The 19,741-nt window shown below is 36.7% G+C and overlaps 2 protein-coding genes across 3 annotated transcripts; one reads left to right on the top strand and one right to left on the bottom strand.

Moving 5' to 3' along the window:
- Window positions 1-921: 921 nt before the first annotated feature.
- On the bottom strand, window positions 922-11,360 carry LOC126808561 (STING ER exit protein). Its single transcript, XM_050533405.2, has 6 exons — window positions 11,145-11,360; window positions 8,301-8,415; window positions 6,728-6,769; window positions 5,771-5,900; window positions 5,472-5,561; window positions 922-2,895 (listed from the first exon to the last, which is right to left on the bottom strand). The coding sequence occupies exons 1-6, from the start codon at window positions 11,263-11,265 to the stop codon at window positions 2,758-2,760; spliced, it is 636 nt and encodes a 211-aa protein (XP_050389362.1). The 5' UTR covers window positions 11,266-11,360; the 3' UTR covers window positions 922-2,757.
- A 280-nt stretch (window positions 11,361-11,640) lies between these two features.
- Window positions 11,641-19,275, top strand: LOC126808545 (cyclin-dependent kinase 9). 2 transcript variants are annotated; one of them, XM_050533386.2, is made up of 4 exons: window positions 11,641-11,800; window positions 13,138-13,219; window positions 13,977-14,067; window positions 15,034-19,275. In XM_050533386.2, exons 1-4 carry the CDS (start codon window positions 11,697-11,699, stop codon window positions 15,867-15,869), a joined length of 1,113 nt encoding a protein of 370 aa, XP_050389343.1. In that variant the 5' UTR covers window positions 11,641-11,696; the 3' UTR covers window positions 15,870-19,275. The 2 variants fall into 2 exon arrangements, with proteins under 2 accessions (XP_050389343.1, XP_050389342.1); XM_050533385.2 differs by having other exon boundaries at window positions 15,031-19,275.
- The last annotated feature ends 466 nt before the right edge of the window (window positions 19,276-19,741 follow it).

Here is a 19,741-nt window from a genome sequence, read left to right as displayed (position 1 = left end):
TCGGTTTTCTGTACCTTCCGAAGGACTAGACAGCTGTCCTTGTCCTGCACCACCTACAAGGGAAAACCACGTCAGAAAATCCTGATGAACTTTCTCGGCCAATGTAGGGATCGAACACGCGACCTCCAGGCTAGCGAGTCAGCGTCTTACTCACTTAGCCACCGTGGCTCCCTTCATCAAAGAATAAGGTTGAAATTAAATAAAGGTTCTCATGAATGGAATGGGGTTTAATGTCTGACACAATGTTTCTGTCATTCTGAATGGTATTGTTTATTATTGTTTATTTATATGAAACAAACATACAGTATTTTAGTGTCCGTCTATTCTTCTTCTATTTTCAACTGTCACAGTGTCTTTAAACTGACGAGGGTTCTTGTATGAGAGCACGATTTACCTAAATCCATCATTATTTAAACTCCTATAATGATAATAATTTATATCTGTATTTGATTATATACTTTTAATTTAAAATCATAATGTTTTTGTTTCAAAATTGTCTCTAAATATGCAATTACCAAGCAAGAGATTCCATGCAAAACACGAGTTATGTCCCTTTGTTAAACCTTCCAAACTTGCTCAGAAATCACATTTTGAGGGGCATTTTTGACACAAAAACACAACGATTTTCAATTAAAAATGATATTTGAGAACAAAGGAGGGTATATTTTCAAATATCCATAAAAATTATTGTAATGTGTTAAAACAATCTTGGAAATTGTATTTTGAGGTCATTTTGACACAAAAACGTTACTGTCTTCAATTAAAAATGACAATTTGGCATCAAGAATATAGATTAGTGAATATAGATATAAATTCTAATCTTATAAGTTGGAATAATGGTAGATTTGGGTAAATTGTGCCCCGATCCCAACCCTGTGGGGTCAAGCAGCTTTATTTGAATAAATTCGAATAACACCAAACTAAACAGCATAATTACATTCATTCATACATTTGTATCAAAATCAAAAAGCTTTAAGAGAGTACATGTAAGTCAAAAATATTTAAATTTATCCCTCTGTGATGTCCGTGTATTTGAACACCCTCGCAACATGTCTACTACATTTCATCGAAATCCATCAAACTGTTTAGTCGAGAATTACTTATTACTAATAACGGATGAACGGACAGAAGTGACAACGACATGATGGGCGAAAAGGGACACAAATTGTTGACAGTGTTAAAGTACATCAAACCGATCAGCTTGGCCGTCAATAACATTGGGTTAATTACATGTAGCTCACAATATTAACTTATCTTCTTCTGCAAATTCAATTCTAAAACAAATTTTTAAAATATTCAGAAAAAAAAAGTTTTAGAAGTATATCTGGATAATAAATATTTCCTATTTAGTGTAAATAGGTTCATAAAATAGTACGCGAAGACATGACATGAGTAAAAGGCATCGATTTTGCCCGGACCAGCTACCAACGTTTGCACTGCAATATTAGTCTGGAGGCTCAGTGCGGAGGGTGTCCATCAAATGGGCACAAAACCAGACCCAAAGGTCAAAGGTCAAATGAGTTCATTTGCACTGAAAGTGAACGCACAGCCATTCTTGTATCATGAAAATAAGCTGAAAATGATCGAAAGTAATCACCCTTTCAATAAAAGCAAGTCTCGATTATCCGCTTTTCTTGATTTAATTATCAACGGCCGTTAGCGGCATATAGGAATTTAATCCAGCCAACATCGAAGGCTAGCCTTGACATCGAGAGTTTATTATGGTCTGGATAAGTTAATTAATGTCTAATTGATAATTTAGATAACATTTCAGGCCTAAAGAAAGACTTGTAATAAGCAGATTTTGCTCTTGCATAATGCATGTTTAATAATAGGAACATTTAAAATGTATCTTTAGGTGGTCTTAGAACTGAACTTTTACTTTGGAACGTCGAAAAAGATCTTGCATAACAGAACCAAAACTCTTCGAAACCTGTTTCAAAAATATGTAAAAATGGTATGTTCACAAAAGTTCTGAAAATGGCAGACAACGAAGTAGTGGAAAAAGAAATAACGTGGTTTTGGTTAAATAAAATATATTAAGTATGATGCAGGTTGATTAATAAAACAATTCAAGGCCCATATTTAAACTATGAATAAGAGAGATTGTTGTTTGAGAGGAATAGCACCCGATATTAAACAACACTTGCTTGTCTTCCTTGATTTTTAACATATAATAACACAAGGTACAATTTTATGGATACACAATTACTGAGTTTAATGCTTAGTGCACAAAAATATCGCAATAGTGACAATATATTGAAGATTTTTAAAACAATATCGCGATATTAATATTTTCAAATATCCTCCAGCTGTAACAGGTGACCCCCACCACTAATAGAATACTAATCTCATTGCTTGCGTGGATGAAATCACTAAATTGTGCAAGTTATATCTTTAGTTTTAATTCTATCAATTCTGACAATAAAGTCCTGGTAATCCTGGAAGATTTTTACACTTCATGCTTGAGTCCTGGTAATCCTGGAAGATTTTTACACTTCACGCTTGAGTCCTGTTTATCCAGGAAGATCTTGTCACTGGGTTTTTTATAACACCACACACAGTCCTGTTTATCCTCGGAGACGTTTACAGTCCATGCTTGGGTTTGAATCTGGTAAATCAACACACCTCTATATTACTAGAACTTTGATTTGAATATCCAGTCTTAATATGACACGACTTAAACTATCACTTTAACATTTTAAACAGTCTTACTTAATTATATTGTCTGTACAAATAAAATTAAATTCATGTTTATTATTTGTCTATCAAGGTTCCTTTTGGTCGTTTTGACGCCTCAGCTTCTTCTAATAATTTACGTTTATTCATCCCTTTCCGTAATAACTGTTTCTCTATAACTTTGGCATTAGCAGCGTAGGAATCAGCTATTTCTTTCTGTTGAGATAAAAACAAAACAAACACATAATTAGAATCAAACTGTGAAACATAGACAGTTGCTTGTCAGGCCCCCCATTATTATTATTTTCAACAAGTCATGCAAGGAAAACATTTAAACTTGTGAGTGGGGGTTTGACTTATGTCTTAAAGGCTCAATACCACTCTTGTTGTAACTGAATAATATGTCCCAATCTTTATTCTGGTCAACAAATTGTACTATTTTACAATATTCCAATTAATTGATGATACAAATTTCATCTTAACACACCTAATTTAAAAAATTGGAAAACTTCAACTAAATGATTTGAAAAGCCTAACGTAAACCTTTTCAAATGTGACTTGGATTTAAAAATATTTTCAAACCATCTGGACAAGTAAAATAGGATGTAATGGATAATTTACACAACAGGTAGGACACTAACCACATCTATGTTGAGATTATGGTAGGGTAAAAAAAAAGTCCAAGAGGGAAACTCATTTGCATCTTGTATTAGACCACTGTAGCAATTAAAATAAGAAAAAATTAAAATCTTGTAAAGAGCCCTTCACGAGAATTGCACTTTTTTCGCGCCTCCTGCGCGCTTATACGCGTTCCTTTGATTATACGGCAAACATGAGCGACAATTTGTAGTTTCTGTGGTTTATTTTGATTTTCTAATCATGAAGCAAGACAAATTACGCAGGACCAAGTATTTTGGTGGTCATTTCCCTTTAAATAAGGGTTGCCATAATGGACTTACTCGGACTTGAAAGGGTAGATTTCATGGCGGCCTTTGATATGAAACTGGCCAACGCGTTTCTTGGATTAGGCTCACATTCATCAGCGTGCCCCTGCCCCTGGTGTGAGACGCCGAAACGACAGTTTGCAGCCCCCGAAACCATGACTCTGAGGACTCTCGGCGCTATTCGGCAAAACGCCTCCCAGTATCAAGAGGCAGCATCAATGCATCACGGATCGAAACCGTTGTCCGCAGCAGCTTACAAAAGCTGCATCCAACCACCGCTAACCAGAAATTTACCGGATGAAACTTTGGTTCTGGATATTTTACCCGTTATGGAGTTACATGTGCTTCTTGGTATCACAAATCGCCTCTATGATGAGATCAACAATATATTTACACAGACTGAATGCTAGATTGGCACACTTGACTGGTCAAACCAGCTGGGTATTCGACGGCCTCCAATGCACGGAGGCGAATTCAACGGCCCTCAGTGTGTAAAACTATTGGAAAACACAGCATTGCTGGAAATACTGATCGAGAATGCGAAGATAGGGCTCAAGGGCCAAAAAGTTGTTCGGGCGCTGAAGTCATTCAACGAAGTGCGAAAGAGTTGTTTTGGAAGAAAGGCCGAAACTAATTACAAAGACCGCATTGAAGAGTTTCGGAAGGCATACCTGAATCTAGGAATATCGGTCACAAGCAAGCGTCATGCGGTGTTTGCACACATTACCCAATTTCTAGAGGCCCAAAAAAATATTTTCGAAAAAGAGCAAACTGGACTGCCCATAGGCGAACGGAAGGTGTTCGACAAAGGGCTAGGCATTTGGTCAGAACAAGCCTCAGAATCCGATCACCATGACTTTAATGCCTTGTGGAAAACGGGCGGATACAAGCGCGATTTAACGCACACGGAGTACGCCAGTAAGCTCTTGCAGTGCGTGGTAACCTACTGCTCCAGACACAGATAAGAGGTTGAAATTATTGTATAATGTGTTACATGATTGTAGTATACATGATTCTTTTAATGTCGGAATAATATCTAAGTCAGTGGAGAATGTTTAGTGGAGAATGTTTAATAAAAGTTAAATATCAATTAATTATGATCCTTTTCTTCGTATTCATCATTTGGATGGGCTTTTTATCAAATTTTGTGGATTCAGTCAGGGGCAAATTGTCTTTAATGGTGAAATTGAGCCGGAGGCGCGCATTTTTTTCATTTCCGGAAAAGGGCTCTTTACAAGATTTTAATTTTTTCGGATTTTAATTGCTACAGTGGTCTAATACAAGATGCAAATGAGTTTCCCTCTTGGACTTTTTTTTTACCCTACCAGAATCTCAACATAGATGTGTAACACATCTAGTACTTAGAATAAGGCTATTATTTATTTTCTGGAGCTGTCAAGCCAGCAAGAGTGTTATTGTCCCTTTAAAGAAACTTTGTTTAGGAAAAATCATGAACCTTTACTTTTTGAACATCTGGGGGCGGGGGAGAGGGGAATAATTCTCTGATTTTCTTCGACTGAATCGATCCCTGCATTGGCCGTGAAAATTCATCAGGATTTTCCGACATGGTTTCCCCCTTGTCAAGAGGGCCTGACAAGAACAGCTGTCTAGTCATTCAGGTGTGACGAAAAACTGAAGTCCTGTGTATACATTGGCGTGCACGTAAAAGATCCCTTGGCAGTTGGAATTCGATATAAGAGTAGGCCATAGTGTCGCTGCCTGAGGAAAATTTCCCTCATAGCACTGTCATCAAACCATTGCCCCCCCCCCACCCCACAGGTGATGACAGTTTATGCTGTACTGACATTAAATTTGGACAGGTAATAAATTATAATTTGTTGAACTTACAGCTTCCAATTCATCTTCTTCTTCGTCAATAGTAGAAACTGTTACGGAACTAAATTTACCCATATTTTTCGTGTGTTTAGTTAACGTCACCTGATGAATCACAAACAAAAAGATTATTAAATACATGATTTAATACCCTTATATATAAAAACATGATTTAATATTCTCATAGGCTCATACATAAAAACATGATTTAATACCATTATACCTAAATACATGATTTAATATTTGTCATACCTAGAATACAGTTTATTAAATTAGATTCTAGTGTAAGGAATATATAAAAAAAGATATTTTACCTTCACAGGTTTGGCTAACTGAGTATAAATATCTGTTTTAATACCTTCACTCTCCACCTTTAAAGCTTCATTTATAACAAATATTATATTACTGTTACCTTGGTGATGATAATATAACCATAAACCACATCTACACATAATAAATTTATATCATTTACATTTTTACAGAGATCAAGGGATATAACTTTGTGAGTGATTGTTGGAAATCGTTGAAAATCAAGCTGGACAATCTTTTCATATTTCATAAAGATTATAATGGAGTCTTTAAGGGTAACAAGACTGTATAATCAAAATGAAATGAAATGGGGTTTAACATCCTACTTTTTTCTACTCACTCCGAGCTAATGAAGACAGACATAGTCTTCTATTAGGGAAATGTTGCCCAGAAAGCGGCCTACTCTTATTTCGAACTACAACTGTCAAGGGTTCTTTTACGGGTACACCAAATCACCCAATCTGAACAACTATATGTGGTCCTTTGTCAGGCACCTCCGTTCATACCTTGTATAATCTAGTAATCAAAGAGAAAGGTTCTCTGATAAATTACAGGTTAAACTTTTGTAATCAAGGGGAATAACTCTGTTCACTTTTCACGTATAACAATTTACAGATCATCTAAATGAAGCATATCAATTTAATACAGAGTGAAGTTATTAACAGAAATTGCTGAATTCTATCGGATTCTTGATTTTATAAATCTAAATGATGCATATAAATTTAATACAGATCGGATGATAACTGCTGTTAATAGAATGTTCGTAAGGTTCAACAAAGTGAAACAAGAGTCATAACTGTAGAAGTTATTAACATGAACTAATGAAATTCACATTCAGACCTGTGACCTACTGTTGACAGATGAACGATGACAACCTTGTGTATAGCCAAAGACCATGACCTTGTGAATAAACAAAGACAATATGTCCATATTAAATATGTGAGTATAAAAACATACTGTACCTTTTACATTTCTGTCTGTATTGTTTCTCTATTCCCTCAGGTCTGAAATCAATTATTTTAACATTTCAAAATTAAACTGAGTAATGTACTCTAAACTTTATTCATGAACACTGGGAAGACGGTGCTCGTGTGTTTCTCCTCCCCCATCCACAATATTCTGAAGTCAGGAAGACATGTTTACGCCATACAGTGGAGCTATGAGGGAAATCTAGCCCTTACAGTGGTGCTTTGAGGGAAATCTAGCCCTTACATTGGCGCTATGTGATAAATCTAGCCCTTACAGTGGCACTATGAGGGAAATCTAACCCTTACAGTGGCGCTATGAGGGAAATCTAGCCTTTAAAGTGGCGCTATGAGGGAAATCTTGCCCTTACAGTGGCGCTATGAGGGAAATCTAGCCCTTACAGTGGCGCTATGAGGGAAATCTAGCCCATACAGTGGCACTATTTGTCTACTCTTATATTGAATTCCAATTATTAAGGTTCTGTCATATGTATGCCAATGTGTATAAAGAACCTCTGTTTTCCATCCCATCTGCACCACTAATAAATACTGATGAACTTTCATGGTTAACACTGGGGTCAAACATGGGACCTCCAGGATAGGGCGCCAACACCTTACTCATTGAACGCCTGCTGCTCCCAATTCCAATGGCATTTTTGTTTAAGACTCAATCCCAACGAACAGTCTCTACGCCCACATTTTGCAAGAGATGGTCAGAGAACAATCTGAAATAGCAATTTTTTTAACATTCAGGGTCTATAATCCAGAATGCTACGGTCTGACATACAACAAAAGGAACTACTGTAAGATCTTTAGGATATATTTTAAGTTTCATTAAAATCGGATAAAAATTGCCAGCTAAAAAAGTGATTTGTCATACAATCAGGGGCCATAATTTAGGAAGCTAGGAACCGAAATGTGCAAATGACGAAAGGAACAGAGATCTTTGGGATATAAACGTGCATTTTAAGTTCCATCAAAATCGGATGAATATTGTAACCACTAGAGGGTCCAAAAGCTTGCATACTTTTATACTATTTGCTTACGAGGAGCGGGCAAGTTTCAGTCCAAATTTCGAACTCCACCATCATCAGGGTGTAATGGTGATGTATTTTATTGGTTTTTAAAATTAGACAAAAATTGTGACCTCTAGAGGGACCACAAGATAAAACACGATTTTTCGTACAATCAGGGACCACAATCCAGGAAGTTAAGCCAGGACAAGCACGAATATCGAAACGAACCGTTATCTTTAGCTTGTAAATGTACATTTTAAGTTTCATCAAAATCGGGGGGGAAAAATGTGACCGCTAACAATTTAATTTTGTCCTATCATGGGGCAATAACTTGCTGAATAATTGAAAGAATTTCACTCAAAGATAAGATCTCATGGACATAAAGTGACATATCAAGTTTTATTATAATCCAATGAAAAATGTGGATGCACAGACAAACTTTGGTTCACAACAATATTCGCTCACTATCTGTTGTTCTTAGATAATATACAAATCTGGACGGACAGATGGATGGCATATAAAACCTGCTCATATATTTAACTTGAAAGACAAACCTCTGTAGATAAATTATATTATCAGGTTCACATGTTAATTTATGCGCATGTTTATTTCCATCGATCACTCTCGATCCATCTCGTTTCCTTAGCGGTAATTTTTCCATCGGACAATCTGAAACAAAAACGTTTGAAATTTACACATCATTAATCACTGAATGTTTTTCTAACTTAAATTCTAACTCAATTGATGAAGCCAGAAATATGAGAGGGACAGCAATTGAAACATTTTGGGACTAACATACGGGACAATTTTATTTTGAAAATTTGTGTAGATATCTTTAGCAGAAGAAGAAAACCAGACAACCCAGAGGGTATACTTTGGGATAGGTCTTTTGTCTGAAGCCAATTCTTGGCAGTGGCTTCCGAAGCCCCACTCATTTTAATTGTTGTTTCTTCGTTAGAAAACAACTTCGTCTGCTTTTTATCGTGTGCTACTATTTTTGTTCAATCAGACACACGCAGTAATTAACGAATAAACTTGATTAATTAACTACAATCACAATCATGCAATATAAACAATAGATAATATTTTACGTGAATTCTTACTTTGATTTCTCATTTTACAATACGTTTACATGCATTTATTTTTTTTATATTTTATTAACAGTACGTCGGGGATACACTGGATTTATCTTTTCAAATTGAATACTGATATAATTACTCAAAATTGACATGTCTCGCAGCATAAGTAGCACTACTTGATTCCCTATTTCCGGTTTAATAGTCTCTATTCATAGAGTTATGTCCCGTTTTATATAGTACCGGTATATGTGTCTGGGTAGTTCGAGAAGAAAATGTCACAATGTGGATAAATCTCCACGTCAATATCCAAAATGACCGGCATACTAATGATTCACAGTTACATATACTGCGAATCAAAAATGTTTGATTTTCATTTTTGATTAGCAAGTAGCAACGGACAAAATATATCATATATCACAAATTGCGCTGTGATAGTGGTTGTCGGTAGCCCTGCTGATTTGGTAACAATCCAAGTGGTTGGTGGTATATTTTTCAACGATAATTGATTGTATCGAGTCTTGGTATCGTTTTGATTTTACTGGTCTTTTTAATTTAACAAGTGTTGGATAACTTTTTTTGTCAAGATCTGTATTCAATGCTGGCACAAAACAAGACACGTTCCGGTTACTTTTTATACCTTTTCTTCGGTTAAAATATAAAAATGATTTTGCCGCAGTACATTGATCCGGCTACATAACTTAGGGTTAGGGTTAGAAGTCAAAAGTAGCCAGGTGAATGCATGACCACTCGGACCAAAGACCACTCGGACCAAGACCACTCGGACCAATTGATAGACCACTCGGACCAAACAAAAAGACTACTCGGACCATACAAAAAGACTACTCGGACCAAACAAAAAGACCACTCGGACCAATAATAAAGTTTTGTTTTAATAAATTGTGTTTGTTTTAATATGACTAGTCGGACCAATAATAAATTGTTGTTTTAATAAATTGTGTTTGTTTTAATATGACTACTCGGACTGCTAATAAATTGTTGTTTTAATAAATCGTGTTTGTTTTAATATGACTACTACTACTCGGATCGCTAATAAATTGTTGTTTTAATAAATTGTGTTTGTTTTAATATGAAAATTATAAGTGTTATGTACTTACCCGTGGTATTTGATCATAATGAAGCACATCAAAGAAGATTAATTAACAAAACAACGATAAATGAGTAGTGATTAATACATTAGTATGTGTTGATAATGTACTCACCCATGTTACAATGTAATTAAGTACAGTAGATGTAGCACATGAAAGAAAATTGATTCATTTTTAATTGGTGTGATTGGAGTAATGTCCAAGCGCTTAAATTATATATAAACATGTAAAATATATATTTCATTATCATTTGTCAAAATGTCTGATACGTGTATAGTTTGCGATTCTTTAGTTCGACCAAGGCAGAAGGGAAATTAAAAAAACACCAAAAAAGACGGACCTGTTCAATTCAGGGAAAACTTTTTGCGATTTGGAAACTTTACAGTGAAGAAGCAATCAGCACAAGCCAACTATTAAAGAAATGTGGGTTAATTTACGGTCCCAGCGAATAGGTCACTAGACATATCACGGGCATATCAAAAACTAAAAAAAAAAAAAAAAAAAAAATTTTTAATAAATTGTTGATGTAATAAATATGAATATGCTACTTACCTGTACCATATGTCACGGGCATATTAAAAATAAAAAATTATTTTATAAATTGTTGATGTAATAAATATGAATATTTGCTCTTATGTAAGGAATGATGACATTTTTAAATTATGTATAGATTTACCTATAAATTATTCGCTTCCTTGTATTGTTTTTTTTAATAAATAATATTTATTTAATTTAAAATATCGGTTCGAGTGGTCTTCCAACATAAAGTGAATAATTGGATCGAGAAGCGATCCTTTGGGTTGGTCCGAGTGGTCTTCCAAATTAAATTAATTGGTCCGAGGGGCAACATAAATATTGGTCCGAGTGGTCTTCCAACATAAATGAGTTGGTCCGAGCGGTCTTTTGGGTTGGTCCGAGTGGTCTTTTAGGTTGGTCCGAGTGGTCTCCGTTTTGGTCCGAGTGGTCTTTTTTTTGGTCCGATTGGTCTTGGTCCGGGTACCAGCCAGGTCAACGTACTACAACTAGGCCAAATGATTTTGGCGAAAAATAAAGAATCATGGTGAAAAGCAGAAGGAGGGGATTCCAAAATAGCCTTTGAATAGAGGTGGGGAAGACCGGTATTTTCATGTTGTTGTTTAACAGGGACAGATAGGATACCGTTCCCTCTAACTACATTAAAAATAGTAAAGGAACCTGTGGATTTGGAGCTCACCTAAAATAAGCGACATTTGACCACAGATACAGTAATAGACATAGAGAGGTTTCTCTCCCTGATATTCTTCTTGATCTTTAGTGTCTGTACACACCACACTTTTAGATACAACTTTTGGCATGTTCGCTTCCCAATTGTTGCCTTTTCACACAATTAAATTAAAACAAATTCTCAAACTAGGATATTGGTTTCCGGTGCGTACTACGTCATACAAATAGCTCGGATTACTCCAGGCCGTTTTCTTTGGTTTCCACTTTGTTGAAAAACGTGTGTATGTCTGGATATTTGAGTAAAACATATTACGCCGCTTACAGCACTAAATCAAATTTATAAAGTATAGCATCTATTTGTGTGACATTTTGATTTTAATTTTATATATATTGAAAAAACTAAACTATTTAAATCAAATGCTTGGTATAACGATAAAAATTTCTAGTTATTGTCAATGTTTCTGAGGCTAATACACACAATTTGATGACGTAGAACACATGAACTATTTCTGAAACTTTCTGCTCACCTGTGTTGGGTAACGATCGAACTTACGGCTTTAAAATGAGTAGCCACGCCAAACTCATGGAAGAACTAGAATTCCCATATTGTGAAAATGCCAGCGAGAAATATGAAAAACTCACTAAGATTGGACAGGGAACGTTTGGGTTAGTTTGCATACAATAAAATAAAATGAACCAACCCTTGGCGGTTGGCCTTTCCTTGGTTTTGATCATCATCATCAACATCATGTTCATCCAGATGGCCAATGAAGTCGTGTGTACATATGATGTACATGTACCTAGGCTACTGTCATCTCTCATTTCGAATTTCCTCTCCATTGCCATTGCTGTTTATATTGGGAGTGGGCAAAAAAAAAATCAATATGGACTTGTGTAAAACTTGGTAGGATTGTTTATTTGGGCAATTAAAGAAGCTTATCACATTTGGGGCGAGATGGCCAAATTGTCGTAACTTGTATGTGCGTTCGATTATAATAATAAGGTCTATCACTGAATCATCAACTTCAAGTGGCCTGATTTCGATCCCCCACTTGGAGTGGAGTAGGGCCGTCTGTCCAACCTAGTGAGTTTCGTCCGGTCTAAAAAAAGACCTGTAGTTTGTGTCGAGTGGATGTTAAACCCCATTTCACTTTCTCTCGGGAGCCACAATGGCTAAGTGGGTTCGATCCTTGCATTGGCAGAGAAAATTCATCAGGATTTTGACTATGAGACGTGGTTTCCCCTTGTCAGTGGTGCAGGATGAAGGGCATGACAGGGACAGCTGTCTAGTCGTTCGGAAGGGATGAAAAACCGAGTTCCCATGTCTACATTGGTGTGCATGTAAAAGATCCCTGGCAGTTTGAATTGGACATAAGAGTAGGCCGTAGTGCCGCTGCCCGGGCAAAATTTCCCTAATGGCACACTGTATAATGAGGGAGACATTGTAACATTGTATCTGGTATTTTTAATCTAAAATGTTCCCATATCCGTAATTTGTGGTTCACTCGAAGCAAAGCTTTCATTGCTGGAAACCATCTTTCCTCCTTTTCAGAGGAGAGAGAGAGAGAAATGGGGTTTAACGTCCACTCGACACAAACTAGGACATTTCGAGACGAACATATGGTTTAATTTTATTTCAATAATTCGCTTGCGGGTAGGGGTCTTTCGCAGTGGGAGGAAACCGGAGGACCCGGAGAAAACCCACGAGGTTGGACAGGCAACCTTTTCAGAGGAACTACAGGCAAACATAAATCTGCATAACAGTTAATTATAAGAGGAAAACAGGTGGTTAAATAAATCGGTACGGTACTGTGTTTACCGATATGCGGTACAGAATTTAAAGTACTCAGAATCGAAACTTGGCATGTATATACCGTCTCACGGTATATTGTTTCAACAATAACTTCTAATTTATAAATCTTGTCATATTAGTTGAAATAATGGTGATAATTGCTTGCTTAATGACACTAAACAACAATTTATTTTGAATATTTTTGTTTTAGTGAAGTTTTTAAGGCAAGAGATAGAAAAACAAAAAGAATTGTGGCCATGAAGAAAGTTCTGATGGAAAATGAAAAAGAAGGGGTGGGTAATTCAGAAGATTTTAATTTAATAGTTTGGACTAAATCACTTGTCGAGTGTTCTTCAGATCATAAGGTCTGTCATTTAGTTAAGTGGCAGAGTTTCCAGCCCAACTGTACACGTGCCGAACCTTGTGGGTTTTTTCCCCGGTCATTCAGGTCCTGTACTTTCTAAAGACCCCAACATGCTAGGGTTGGACCAAACAAATGATGAAACCAAATGGTATCGTTCTGGTCCTGTCTGATGTAACATTTTTTATATATATAGCCTACATTACAATTTGAATCTAGATGGTAACATTTTAGAGTTACAGTCCTTGTTCGCTTGAAGTACAGGAGCCACAGTGGCTCAGAGAGTAAGACGTTGGCTCATTAACCAGAAGGACCCAGGTTCGATTTTCTGCGTTGGTCTTGAAAATTCATCGAGATTTTCCTCCTTGACAGTGGGGCAGGACGAAGGGCCTGGCAAGGGATAGTGGATAGTCGTTCAGGTGGGAACCAAGGCCCCATGTAGGCCTACACATTGGCATGCACGTAAAAGATCCCTTGGCAGTTTGAATTTGATATAAGAGTAGGCTCTAATGCCGCTGTTAGGACAAAATTTCCTTCATAGCACACTGTATGGCATATGCACGTCTACAACCTGTATGGACTGTCAGTAGATCATAGCTGCTGGGTGGCTTATGTTTCGTTGCTTGGCAACCTATCTTCTGATAGCCATTATGTAACATATATTTAAGTATACTTTTTTTTTTTAACAGTTTCCCATCACAGCGTTAAGAGAGATTAGAATCCTTCAACTTCTCAATCATGAAAATGTTGTAAAATTAATAGAAATATGTCGTAGTCGAGGTAATGTATATTTTCTTTACGGACCTTAAAACTAAACTATATTTTCAATGATGGATAAGTACTTGGACATTAATCCTAGCCAATAAAAATGTCGCACACTTGAAACATTTCAGTTAAGTTTTACGTGTGTCGTTCGTGAGATTTGTGTGCCAATTTAAAAATGTTCATTTTGTCTTAAATATTGGATATCAGAAGCCCATCTATTCACGGTAAGATAACAACATCAGTGTTGATATAAATTGACCAAGACTGGATGTATTGAGTTAACAAGTGTATGTTGTATCGTAAGGTCTGTCATTGAGTCAAGTCACAATAAATAGGGTCACCTATCCAACCTCATAGGTTTTCTCCGGGTCCTCCCGTTTCCTCCCACTACTAAAAGACCCCTATGCATAAGCGAGTTAATGAAATAAAACTGAACCATATGTTAGTCCCGAAATGACCTATTTTGTGTCAAGCGGATGTTAAACCCCTTTTCTCTCTCTCCCTTAGTGAAAAAACCTGACGTCCTGTAGGGGGTTGGATGGCCGAATGGTTAGCACATGCACACTGTATCATAAGGTCTGTCATTGAGTCAACTGGCGTGGTTTTGAATCGCCGGTTGTACGTGACAAGGAGTACGGTCGCCTGTCCAACCTCGTGGGTTTTCTCTGTGACCTTCCGTTTCCTCCCAAGGCTAAAAGACCCCTATGCACATGCGAGTTAATGACATAAAACTGAACCATATGTTAGTCTAAAAATGACCTAGTTTGTGTCGAACGGAAGTTAAACCCCATTTGTCTCTCTGTCTTTGTCTGTGAAAAAAAATGGACGTCCTGTGCACATGTTGACTTGCATTGAACCCTTAACATTGGAATTCGATAAAGAATGGGCATTTCCCTCAAAATGTCTTCATTAGCCCAGTTGTTGGAGAACCATAGTCCATTAAACTCCATGTTACTAGAAGTCGTATTGTTATTTCAGCAGGACCATACAACCGTTTTAAGAGCACATTCTACCTCATCTTTGAGTTTTGTGAACATGATTTGGCAGGTTTGTTGAGTAACGCCAACGTCAAGTTTACATTAGGAGATATAAAACGTGTGATGCAGCAGCTATTAAATGGTTTGTATTTTATACATACAAATAAAATTCTACATCGGGACATGAAAGCTGCCAATGTGCTGATAACCAAAAATGGAGTTCTCAAACTTGCTGATTTCGGTCTAGCTCGAGCCTACAGCAGCTTGAATCAGAAAGGAGGTCCACCACGATATACGAATCGTGTTGTCACATTGTGGTATCGTCCACCTGAATTGTTGCTAGGGGAGAGGAGTTACGGGCCATCGATTGACGTGTGGGGCGCTGGATGTATAATGGCGGAGATGTGGACACGAAGCCCCATAATGCAAGGTAACACAGAACAACACCAGATCACGTTAATTAGTCAACTATGTGGATCAATATGTCCGGAAGTGTGGCCCGACTGTGATAAACTTGACCTATACGATAAATTAGAAGTTCCAAAGGGTATGAAGCGTAAAGTGAAAGAGAGGTTAAAACCCTACGTCAAAGACCAATTTGCGTTAGATCTCCTCGATAAAATGCTACAAATTGATCCCTTGAAGCGTGTCGATTGTGATACAGCGCTTAATCACGATTTTTTCTGGGAAGATCCGTCACCGTCTGACTTGTCTATCATGTTATCTCGACACAATCAATCTATGTTTGAATATCTGGCGCCACCTAGGAGACGCGGACATGTTCCTCAACCTCAACAGGCTAGACCCCCAACAGACCAACATTTTGAACGAGTATTTTAACATTAGGAATACACAGCAAGTGTCAGCCAAATGGGCATTATATACTTTATTTTTCTAGCTATTATTTCTTATTGACAATACTAGAGTTATCTGTTCTTGCTTTTGTATGTCAGTGAAGGGGGCATTATACTATAATTATATACCTCGGCGATACATCAGGCTATTATTACCACAGTTGTCTCTTCTTATCTTTTGGCTTTCGGTTCAATATTTACAGATTCATGGTTTTCTCCAGAATCGCTGAATGGATTTCAGTCAGATTTTGGAGAAATATGTATTTGTTTATATTTCTAGGACAGGGGGTTGATTATATCTCTAGGACCGCCGGGGTAGGGGTATATTTGTTTAGGGTATTGGTATATTAATTGGTCAAGTTGTCCAACAAATCACAAGAAATGCCATTTTGCCAAGTGACATGGTTTCATTCCTCCCTCTCTCTTGATAGGTTTGTTTTTCTCAAATGATTAATTAATGTTATTATGACTGTTTATTCATACCAAATGATTAATTAATGTTATTATGACTGTTTATTCATACCAAATGATTAATTAATGTTATTATGACTGTTGAATGCCTTGTCTACTTTATACCAAATCAACATCTGTGCAATGATAAAAATGTCTGTATTTAAAGTTGGATTAATTCATGTATTTATTGTTGGTTATATTCATGTCAGATGTGTAGGAGTATGTGTGTGTTACAGAATATTATATGGGTATTACATCATATTATGTGTGTATTACGTCATATTATGTGTGTATTATGTCAGATTATATGTGTATTACATCATTATGTGTGTATTACGTCGTAGTATATGTGTATAACATCATATTATGTGTGTATTACGTGATATATTATGTGTATTACATCATATTATTTGTGTATTATGTCATATTATATGTGTGTGTATTACGTCATAGTGTGTATTACATCATATGTGTAGTAATACACGTGTATTACATCAGATGTAAATGACTTCCAAGTTCAATTTTTTCTTTGTGGTCTGTTTGTACTGAGTGGACAAGAGCCCATACAGACAGACAAACCGAATATTTATTTTTATGCGTTTTTTACAATTTATGTTATTGGTGCTTAAAAATATGGGAAGAATTACTAACTAGGGAATAATTTATTACTTTGATCAATGCATTCCATAAAAGGGAGTTGTCCCAGATATATTTCAGGGAATCAAACAGATAGATTCTGTGTGGAAAACTGTATCAAAATCCTGAACCACTGTGTGGATTTCGATGGAACCTCTTTGCATCAATACAAACTTATGGTCCCCATATGTTTTTTGTGGTAAAGTCCCAATATTCAAGTATCTGGATAAGCCAAGTTTAGAAAAAGTAAACGATGGCTTTAAGTGATGGTTTCGATTACCTATTGAGTTACTTAATTATTTGATTTATTGCTTCAAATTTTTGCATTTTTGGTAGACATATCTTGTAAAATTAAAAACACTTATATGGATATACTACTTCTGAATTTATTAACATGAATATTTATGTTTATAATGAAATGAAATGCTGTTTAACGTCCTACTGTTCTGCTCCAAACTGGGCTAATGAAGACAGGCTATGAGAAAATTTTGCCTGGACAGCGGCACTACGGCCTACTCTTATATTGAATTCCAACTGTCAAGGGATCTTTTACGTGCACGCCAATGTGTACACAAGACCATCTGTACCATCTGAACGACTAGACAGCTGTCCTTCCTGCATCACTGTTTATAATGAACACTATTGAAACATTGTATCTTATATGAGGCTGATATCATGTATATTCACTGTTGGTTATTTTGTTACTACCCAATAGACATTGGGAATATATCATAAATCAAGGGCTTTCACTCCTAATACCACAAAACAGTCCAGCCAGAAGTGAATCTGTGACACATAACCAGTTCTGTCATTAGCTTTTTGGTGCTAGAAGCGACCATGTGCCAGATATCCACTTCTGGCCAAAACAGTTTTATGTTGGTGGGCTTTAATTAAGATGGGAAAAATTGAAGATATTCACTGCTGGTTCTGAGCCCTTGGTATATTTCGATCATGGTTCATTGCCCCAAGGGAGTGTGGATGGTCGAATGGTTAGCACATGCGCACTGTATCATAAGGCCTGGCATTGAGTCAACTGGCGTGGTTTCGAATCCCGGTTGTATGCGACAAGTAGTAGGGTTGCCTGTCCAATCTCGTGGGTTTTCTCCGGGTCCTCCGGTTTCATCCCACTGCTAAAGACCCCTACGCGCAAGTGAATTATTGAAATAAAAAATTAAACCATATGTTAGTCCCGAAATGACCTAGTTTGTGTCAAGTGGACATTAAACCCCATTTCACTCTCTCTCATTGCCCCAAATTTGAGACAGTTCCCTAAAACTATGCAATACCTTTGACTAATAAGGACAATATCTATAAAACATAGTCTTTATCACCCGGTGTTGGGGTCTTTATCACCCAGTGTTGGGGTCTTTATCACCCGGTGTTGGGGTCTTTATCACCAGGTGTCGGGGTCTTTATCAGTTTGTAACTTAATTGTTTTTTTTAAATTCGATGTGAAGCATTAGAACAATGAGATGATGGTTTCCGTCCATCCCTTGCGGAATGTGGGCGTATCTTGCATGGCAATCACTTGTTGTTATAATGATGAGTGTTAGTATATTATAAATGCTTTGTGTTATGATTTATATTCAGTTATTAGGGTGGTCAATTCACCATTTACATGTTATTGAGGTTTTATGTAAGGGAAGGGAAAGTAACTCTTCTGACCAGAATCAAACCAAATTGCGATTTATGTAAAAGGCAGTAAATCTTTATGACTAGCTTCAAACCAAATTAAGGTTAATATGAGGTTAGGTGAATGATTAGCCGTTTAATTCCAGTGGACTCCTAGTAATATTTATTCTGTTTGTGAATGGTGTTAATTTTGTTGGTAGGGGTGATGTACATGTAGCTAATGAAAATGTTTCTTATATTCGGGTTTACACACCAATTTCTCAAATTATTCTCAAGAGGAGGAAGTCCAGCTTCTCCCTTCCCCCCCCCCCCCCCAACTAAATATTCAACTTCCTACCTCTATAAATCAGAGCAGGAATTCCAGCTTCTCCCGGACACCTCTGTAGATCAGAGCAGGAATTCCAGCTTCTTCCGGACACCTAACCAAATATCCTGTGTTGCGACATTCGTTTGACAAGTCGTCTTTTCTACTGGTGTAGACAGCAGATTCTAATTGTTTTTTATCTAACCTAACAAGATGTGATATGGGTGTATGATTAGTATAAACTATTTGTTTATCTCGAACTGGTTTACAAAATGTACATTTTTGGGAGAAATGTGATATATATATATATATTTTTTGCACAATTTGTATATACAGTGTAAGGTTTGACTGTATGCTGTTACCATGGTTACTATTAAATTTATATAATATTCTGTGTTGAAAATCCTTTATTTCAATTCTATCATATTTAGTAAGCAATCCTGGTGGGGGGGGGGGGGCCCATGTCAGATCATGTAGTTAGGCGCTTCCTCGCTAATAAGGAGGTCCTGTGTTGGCAGAGAAAGCTCCTCTCGGCGTGGTATTACCTGGAAGACCTGGCAAGGACAGAATCTAGTCAGTTGGATGGGATAAAAAAAACAAGCCAACAGTGAGGCTGATGTCCCCCACCGAAATCCCCAAATAAATAGATGACACATATTAATTAATCGCACATCTTTTTTTTTTTAAAAGTATCGAGCAATCAAACTGATTATCAACTATACACTAGGTTTCATCACTCTCTATCAGATAGAATCAAAGTTATCTTGTCCCAAAGCATCGCCCAAGGAAATTGCTTATCTCTGCTTTTGCTTTAGCGCGATATGTTAATCATT

The sequence above is a fragment of the Patella vulgata genome, chromosome 1 (assembly GCF_932274485.2).
Source record: "Patella vulgata chromosome 1, xgPatVulg1.2, whole genome shotgun sequence".
NCBI lineage: Eukaryota > Metazoa > Mollusca > Gastropoda > Patellidae > Patella > Patella vulgata.
The sequence above is the reverse complement of the archived record's forward strand: the minus strand, read 5'-3'. Positions and strand labels throughout refer to the sequence as shown.